Genomic DNA, 9,407 nt, shown 5'->3' on the forward strand with positions numbered 1-9,407 from the left:
CTTCCTCCATGTTCTGGGCGATGAGAGCAATAAGGAAATGATCACGTACATGTTTTGAATGTTTTGACAAACTTTGGAACCTCTAGGGATAGTGGTAACCTAAAGTATGTTGTCTTTCTTTCTTTCTGTCTCTAAATCTTCAGCTGAAAACCCTTATGGGCAGGGTCAACAGACTATACACCCAAAAGGGCTCCAAGGGAAATCAGCCTGCAGAGAGAGGCATGTTATGGGTAATAAATAGATAAATATGAGGAAACAGAAAATAAAAAGATACAACTGTATTCAGGAGCGTCACCAGAAAGCAGGAATGGGTTTACTCCTCGCTAGAGCAACTATAGATCAGAAGATTCTATAACAGCAGTACGTAAACTTTTCCACAGTTTCGTTGTAGCCAATGTAAAACTCCTAGCAAATTGCGCAGTATTAAACCTGATGCTGCAAAACGACACACTGTTTGCAGCAGCAACCTGCCTCGTGTTGCAAGCAAAGGCAGCTATAGTAGCAGCCTGATTAGTATTGCAAGCAAAGACGACTACAGCAGCAGCTTTCCAAGTGCTGCAGTCAAAGACACCTACAGCAGCAGCCTGCCTAGTGTTGCAAGCAAAGAAAGCTACAGCAGCAACCTGCCTAGTGTTGCAAGCAAAGGCAGCTACAGTAGCAGCCTGCCTAGTGCTGAAAGCAAAGACAGCTATAGTACCAGCCTGCCTAGTGCTGCAAGCAAAGACAGCTACAGTAGCAGCCTGCTTAGTGTTGCAAGCAAAGACAAATACAGTAGCAGTGTGCCTAGTGTTCTGAGTAAAGACAGCTACAGTAGCAGCCTGCCTAGTGTTGCGAGCAAAGACGGCTACAGGAGCAACCTGCCTAGTGTCGCAAGCAAAGATGCCTACGGCAGTAGCCTGCCTTTTGTTACGAGCAAAGACAGCTACAATAGCAGCCTGGCTAATGTTGCAAGCAAAGATGCCTACAGTAACAGCCTGCCTAGTGTTGCAAGCAAAGACAGCTACAGTAGCAGCCTGCCTGGTGTTGCGAGCGAAGGCAGCTACAGTAGTAGACTACCTAGTGTTGCAAGCAAAGACAAATAGAGCAGCAGCCTGCCTAGTGTTCCGAGCAAAGACAGCTACAGCAGCAACCTACTTAGTATTGCAAGCAAAGACAGCTACAGCAGCAACCTGCTTAGTATTGCAAGCAAAGACAGCTACAGCAGCAAACTGCCTAGTGTTACAAGCCAAGACGCCCACAGCAGCAGCCTACCTATTGTTGCCAGCAAAGACGCCTACAGCAGCAACCCGCCTAGTGTTGCGAGCAAAGATGACTACAGCAGCAGCCTTCCGATTGCTGCAAGCAAAGATACCTACAGCAGCAGCCTGCCTAGTGTTGCAAGCAAAGACAGCGACAGTAGCACCCTGCCTAGTGTTCAGAGTAAAGACAGGTACAGCAGCAACCTGCCTAGCGTTGCAAGCAAAGACAGCTACAATAGCAGCCTACCTAATGTTCTGAGTAAAGACAGGTACAGCACCACCCTGCCTAGTGTTGCAAGCAAAGACAGCGACAGTAGCAGCCTGCCTAGTGTTGCAAGCAAAGACAGCTACGGGAGCAGCAAGCAAAAACAGTTCAGACAGGTAGAGTGCGTAGTATGTTGGCCGCTGCAGTACATTTTCTGCTTACAATACTTTTTTAGATCATTGCTGTTACGTAACAGCTGACGAAACCAGAAGCTTTTCTTTCTAATTCCACCATACCTTCTTTTGATACAGACGACCTTACCTAATTCTGGTTTTGGTAAAGTGTGTTTAAGTTCGTTTCAAAGGTAAAAAAGAAGGTATTAACATCATTACCATTACTATTACCATTCCAATGTAAGAAATCCTCTTGGCTGAATGAATTTAATAGTTGGGGCACTCTAGTCATTATCCCATTTTAGCATCTAAATTTATCTTGGTTGAAAACTTTGAGCTTAATGTTTAGGTTTCTGTAATAGTAGCCTACCTCCTTTATATGGTCTTTTCAATTACCTATTTAATAACTGCCTTCAGTTATCATCGACTTTAATAGAGCCACTTATTACATATGAAAAATTCTGTGACTTCTGTTTCACACTTTCTCTTCTTTTCAAATTACTTAAAAACTTTTCCCTTTTTAAGTTTTCAGTAAAAGAAAACTATTGTGCCGGTTTTGTCTGTCCGTCCGCACTTTTTCTGTCCGCCCTCAGATCTTAAAACTACTGAGACTAGAGGGCTGCAAATTGGTATGTTCATCATCCACCCTCCAGTCATCAAACATACCAAATTGCAGCCCTCTAGCCTCAGTAGTTTTAATTTTATTTAAGGTTAAAATCAGCCATAATCGTGCGTCTGGCAACGATATAGGATAGGCCACCACCTGGCCGTGGTTAAAGTTTCATGGGCCGCAGCTCATACAGCATTATACCGAGACCACCGAAAGATATATCTGTTTTCAGTGGCCTTGATTATACGATGTACAGAAAACTCTATTACGCCGAAGAAACCTCGGCGCATTTTCTACTTGTTTAGTCTTGTAACCACTTATGACTATTAGTTGTCACTTCGATTGCAGATGCGGCAACGGAAATCATTCAGATAGAAACAATTGCGTTTTATGATACTTTTCGACTCGCTGAGTTTAATGGCACTTCTATTAATCTTTATAACTTGGATTGGATGCTCTAGTTTTGTGTTTGTTCTAAACGACTTTCAGTTAATCTGAGTTGTTGCTACAGATGTTAATGAGCATAGAGTTATTGTGTCTGACGTTCCAGAGGGTTATGTACTGGGATTTTCCTTGTTTTAGTCTCTTGTTGGCAACATGACAATTTGGTATGTATACACACGAGTACGTTATGCTGAAGATGGAATTCTCGTTACAATTACTTGCTCCCCATGAGTGCAAAGTGGAGGAGCAGTTCTAGGCTTCAAAAGAGGTTTAGAGAGGCTCTGTTTATAGTGTAGTAAGGAAGGTAGGAAGCTGCTAAACTTAGAGAAAAATTAAGATATTTCTCTGGTAGATATTGCATCCTCCATGCCATGATTTCACTCTGCATTAGCAATATTGCACTGGGTAATTCTTGAAACTGCAAATATCAGATAACTTACTATTTTTTTTTTTTTTTTTACAATTCTAAAACAATATTACCTATTTTTCCCAGGAAGTTAGGGTCATTTGTTATACATACTGTTTCATTGACATACACGCAATGGTGGAATTAATACCACGTGCTGAAGATATTAAATATCTGTCTCATCTTCGAATGTGATCATCACTTGAAGAAGAATCCCCTAGCTCGCTCACGATCATCAACTGGTGGTCGCAGGACCACCTGCTGTCCATGATGACATTTCGGCATTCAACGTGACGTTCAGCACACTGAGCGATAAAGTACGGGATATGTTATCTAAATGAATGATTGTTCATTCATTGCCTCGTATTATTCCTACTCGAAATGTTTATGGACAATCTGCATTTTACTCTTTTGTCGTTACTCAGAAAGTTTAAAGATGGCTGAGGCTTCGTGACCTGAAACGAGTTGAGAACCATTATTCTAGATAAAACTTGCTAAAAGTAATCTTTTTCCCTTTCCTGCTGTGGCTCTTACGAATCACGCCATCATCGAAAGCTTTCATATTTGCCATTTTAGTAGGAATGGAATATAGAAGTTAAGCCAAAGGTCAAGCGCTGGGACCTATGAGATCATTCAGCGCTGAAGGGGAAATTGAGATTTAAAAAGTTTTCAATGTATAGCAGGAAGAAAACCTGTCAGTTGCACTATGAAACAAGGATAGAAAGTAAGTGATGGAAGGAAGACGGAAGAAAGAGAATATGAATGGAGAAGCAGTAAAAGAAATGAAAGGGGTTCAGCTAGAGGTCGAAGGGACGCTGCAAAGAACCCAAAATAATGCCTGCAGTGCACCGCATGAGGTGCACTGACAGGCCATTTCAGTAGGGAACTTCCACGATGGCTTTTGGTGCCCAGAAAGGTCTTATATTCCATCTGTTAACAGCGTTAATCCTTACAAGTCCATCACCCACTTCTGAAAAGGACAATCAGCCAAAGTGGCCGCTAATGATTAGTGCAGCGCTGAGTTAATGTCTGCAAGGCCACTGGATCTTTCCCTGCCTGCAGCCCACACCAGTCGGCCGAGCTGTAAATGGGCACCAGAGACTGCTGGGGGCAAGGAAAGAGGTATGGGTCTAGCAACCTCATCGCCCTAGACTTGAAGAGAACCAGGAAGGCTGTAACTTCTTGTTGCCATTCATGCTATAGAGAAGGCGTACGATATAAAGAAATAATAATAATAATAATAATAATAATAATAATAATAATAATAATAATAATAATAATAATAATAATAATAATAATAATAATAAAAGTTTAGAATTAAGTCTGCCGTGCGTATTTCAATCTTGAATTTCTAGAAAGTGCCATTAATTCCCTCACTGATGATGCACTTTTTGGAGAAAAAGTTTCAATTATTTTTTCCCTGCAACCCATAGACACTTACCGTTTAGCAAGATCTTCCTAAGTATGAAATCGACTCCAATGAATTTGCAGAGAACTAAACAAATGATTAATGATCTTCCGTTTACACAATTCATTTCTAACTATAAATATGTGGTTGGAATGGCTATACCTATTTCTGATTTAAAAAAAAAAAGGCCTGCCCTTCCTCTCTCTCTCTCTCTCTCTCTCTCTCTCTCTCTCTCTCACCTTTTTAGCCCTAAACATCTGTCAAAGCTCATGGCATAAGCAAACCTTTGAAGAGAAGTCACCAATGAAAGCCGCACGGCAAAGAGAAATCATTTCCATTGACATCTGCTCCGTCCATTTAGGGACTTCGCCAGTCACGATTTTCTGCTTAACGATTTTCGGAGGGCCATTAATAGAATCGTCAGTATTCGTAATCTGTTTACCAGTAATCTTCAGTATTCTTAATCTATTTACCATTACTTGCAGTTCCAATGCGAGTCGTCATTTCATTTCTGAGCGCGCAGTCTACAGATGTCCGAAATAATGAAGTTTGGTATTGGTTTTATTCTGTAAACATTCTTCCATTCATGAGTAATGGGGCCTTTAGGTAGAGTGAAAATACTTTTCCTTTGAATCTCTGAATAAACTTCAGAAAGCACATGTGAATGTTCAGGAAATAAATGTATAAAGTAAAAGAATTTATAGCAGCGTTTATGAACATAAACAGAATTTCATTTGAAATTCATATTTTGAATTGAGAATAACTCCAAGATCTCGTAGGTACACATTTTTCAGACAGATTCGCACGTTTGATGTATACGTACTGGTAAAAGTGAAGATTATTTAGCTAGTGATATAACTTATGAACTTTTGGGATGACCTTTATTAAAGGTGATATGATGCCACGAGAATTAAATTCGACTTACCAAGAGAAAGTTGTCACATTAATGATAACTACGACAACAAATTGCATTTTAGAGTTGTCCGTTAACTTAAAAAGTTACTTTTTTGTATTCATTATTCATTTTTTGCTAACATTTAAAAGGACTTTCTTTGTTCATATTGTTCAGTATCTGTCGAATCTTAAAAGGCCTTTTTTAATTTATGATTCGGTAAGCTTTCTTCTGCTTTTTAAATGATTTTAGTAAATCCATGACGCCAGTTTTGTCTACCCAGTCAAATGATTACGGGTCCATGTACTGAACTTTCAGACCTATATTTTTTCGGTTAGTATATAGAAATTTTCTTTGATTTCTTTATCAAATTGCATCCCATTTTTTGAAGGGAGGGAATTTAGACCTTATGAAATTAAAATCCGATTCATCTATAATATATAATTATATTCAAGCCAAAGGATAAAGAAAGAAATGTCAACATACTGGCGAAAGAAAACTAGCAATGTCGAGTAAAAATGTGACTTATAGAGCACCTCGTGTGGCGCACTGTAGGCAGTACTAAAGGGTGTTTGCAGCGTCCTTTCGGCCCCTAGCTGCACCCACTTTTCAGCCTTTTACTTTACCTCCATTCCCTATTCCTTTCTTCAGTCTTGCTGTCCAGCCTTCCTGACTGTTACTTCTTAATGCGACTGTGCGGTTTTGTCCCATTTCCACCATAAGATTCCTTTATTTCCTCTCCTTTATTTTCTGGGATCTCTGTCTCGTTGTCCAACCACTTCAACTCCCTCTACTCACTGCCTGAACGAACGAAAGTGTCCCAGTTCTTGGCTCAAAGACTAAATTTCATAAAATTGACCAATCGGCCTTTTTGTCGGATGTTGAAAGGCATGCTGGTGAGAAAACGTGTGTCCCTTGCCTTCACATTATTTTCTTCGCGTTTAGGAAGGCGGTGTCTCACGGACACGTATCCTGACGGCCAGACTTCCCAGCTTAATCTATTTTGTTTCTATATTTTTTTTATTTGGAAATCATTCAGGTTCGCTAAACATTCAGTGACCTGCAAAACTTGAATGTCAGCACCAGTACAGGAAACGCGTTACAAATTTCTTTATCCATTTGAAATCTAACCTTTTCCTCACCGTAGGCGGGTAGTGCCGTCAGTGCAACTCACGCGGTGCACTGTAGGCAATACTTAAGGTTCTTTGCAGCGTGCCTTCGGCCCCTAGCTGCAACCCCTTTCGTTCCTTTTACTGTACCTCCGTTCATATTCTCTTTCTTCCATTTTACATTCCAGCATCTCCTAACAATTGTTTCATAATACAACTACGAGGTTTTCTTCCTATTAGATCGTTAAAAGCTTTTTACTCTCAATTTTCCTTTCAGCGTTGAATGACCTCATGGGTCCCAGCGCTTGACCGTTGGCCTAAATTCTATTTTCCATTCCATTGCACAAAGCAGGAACCACTCACGTTCGTTAACTCAACGCCAGACATTCAGTGACTTGCAAAATTTGAATGTCAGCACCAATTTAAGGTCCTTTAAATATACTCTGAGGCCATATTTGAAGGACCTTGGGCGGCACCTTTATCCTTTTCTTTTAATAAATAGTAAAAATCTAATGCTGGCTTCTTCTAGTGACATAGCACACAGTTCTTATTTTATTCATTTAGGATGCGGCCATATGTTGCTAATAAGTAGCATAAAATTCTTACTATATCCGCGAAATTTAGCCTTAACCGAAGACCTAAATGGAATAATTTATTCGCTAATTTTGATAGAAAATATCTTAAAAACATAATTTTAACTTTTATAGTCATCTCTTGCTCTTAAATCTAACGTTTCCTGGTCACCTGCAGTACTAAGCTCTTATCCCACTGATTAATTTTATATTTTCAAATGACTTCGTATGAAGTTATTTTTATCTACTTGAAATACGCTTCTCTGGTGACATGCAGCACAAACTTCTGATTTCATTAACTTATAATTTTACCCACTCTAGTGACACGTATTGACACACATGCTATCTCTCGTCATCTTTTTTTTTTTTTTTGGTGAATGCATCGAAAAAATTCTCAGGATTTTATCATTTGACAGTTCATGTTTTGACAAAGCATGAAATTATCATTTTATCCACGTTAAAAGTTGACTTCTGGTGAGATGTAAAAACGTTTTATTTTTCTAACCTATAATTTGACATTTATCCACTAACAACTGTCCATTTATTGTGGAATGCTGTAAAAAAATCGCTTATTTTATCCACACGAGAATTCATGTGACTATCCTTTTTTCTAGCCAAGATCACGAGAATTCATGTGACTATCCTTTTTTCTAGCCAAGATCACGAGAATTCATGTGACTATCCTTTTTTCTAGCCAAGATCACGAGAATTCATGTGACTATCCTTTTTTCTAGCCAAGATCACGAGAATTCATGTGACTATCCTTTTTTCTAGCCAAGATCACGAGAATTCATGTGACTATCCTTTTTTCTAGCCAAGATCACGAGAATTCATGTGACTATCCTTTTTTCTAGCCAAGATCACGAGAATTCATGTGACTATCCTTTTTTATAGCCAAGATCACGAGAATTCATGTGACTATCCTTTTTTATAGCCAAGATCACGAGAATTCATGTGACTATCCTTTTTCTAGCCAAGGTCACGAGAATTCATGTGACTATCCTTTTTTATAGCCAAGATCATGAAAATTCGTGCGATTTTCGTTTTTTTAGCCAAGATCACGAAAATTCATGTGACTTTCCATTTTTCTAGCCAAGAACACGAAAAGTCATGTGACTTAACTTTTTTTATGGTAAAGATCACAAAAATTCATGACTTCCCTTTTTCTATCCAAGAACACGAAAATTCATGTGAAATCCCTTCTTTTTATGTGACTTCCCTTTTTTCTAGCCAAGGTCACAAGATTTGTGAGGCTTTCCGGTTTTTCTAGCCAAGCCCACGAAAACTCATGTTAGCCCCTTTTTTATGTGACTTCCCTTGTTTCTAGCCAAGATCACAAAAATTTGTGACTCCCTTTTTTTCCAGCCCGGATCAAGAAAACTCATGTGACTTCACTTCTTTTTCTAGCCATGGTCACGAAAATTCATGTGACTTCCATTTTTTTCAGACCGAGATCTCGAATTTTTTTTTTTTTTCTTTTTTCTAGCCAAGCCCACGAAAATTCATGTGGACTCCATTTTTACGTGACCCCTTTCTTCTAGCCAAGATCACAAAAATTCGCGTGACTCTCCAGTTTTTCCATCCAAGATCATGAAAATTCATGTCGCCTTCCTTTCTCGCGCGTGCGGGGACGTTGATAACCTTGGCCTTATAACGCCACCGCATGAACATCTTTGCTAGAACAAAAATCAAAGCAATTATGGTAATAAATCATTAAGATGCATCTAGGAAAAGGTCAGATGACACACCACGTAATATTTACACGTTGCTTATGCACTTGAACTGCCTTCGGTACTTTGCCTAGTACTTCCTTCCACTTTGCGCTTCTCAACTTTATCATCTTCATTATGCGTCTTTATTACCGTTGATGTTGACAAGCACGTAAATCTCATCGTGGAATGAACGTGGAAGCAAGCAAAGAAATTAGAGATTTAAGATGGAAACGATGATAAAAAGATGAAGAAAACTATAAAACGCCGAAGTGTTAATGATAGAAGGGTCAGATTACTTGAACACTTGACAATGGTTTTCTGTCAGACAGACAAAACCAACAGGTCCCGTTCCTAAAAGGCCACACAGGCCAACGTAAGGACCATCTATTCTAAGCTTTTCAAGTACACTTAACACCTTGCAACATATAGCTGACACCATATTGCAGGCTTTCCAGAGACTAACAACGATTATAAAGTTCTTTTGAAGTCTGTTAAAAAAAGTCAGTAGTGTTTACATTAGAAAATTTCTCAAACTACATACTTGAATAAAACAATGTGTTGATTGATTACAGAACAGCATAAACATCTATTTCTCTGAAAAAGGTTCAGGAGACATTTGGTATACATGTAACAACTTC

At 39.2% G+C, this 9,407-nt stretch overlaps 1 protein-coding gene across 1 annotated transcript; it reads right to left on the minus strand.

Annotated features, from left to right (window-relative positions):
- Positions 1–332: 332 nt before the first annotated feature.
- LOC136851066 (antifreeze protein Maxi-like) lies at positions 333–3,647 on the minus strand. Its single transcript, XM_067125040.1, has 3 exons — positions 3,611–3,647; positions 1,486–1,585; positions 333–1,017 (listed from the first exon to the last, which is right to left on the minus strand). Exons 1-3 carry the CDS (start codon positions 3,645–3,647, stop codon positions 333–335), a joined length of 822 nt encoding a protein of 273 aa, XP_066981141.1.
- Positions 3,648–9,407: the final 5,760 nt, after the last annotated feature.

The sequence above is a fragment of the Macrobrachium rosenbergii genome, chromosome 3 (assembly GCF_040412425.1).
Source record: "Macrobrachium rosenbergii isolate ZJJX-2024 chromosome 3, ASM4041242v1, whole genome shotgun sequence".
In the NCBI taxonomy this organism is placed as follows: Eukaryota; Metazoa; Arthropoda; class Malacostraca; order Decapoda; family Palaemonidae; genus Macrobrachium; species Macrobrachium rosenbergii.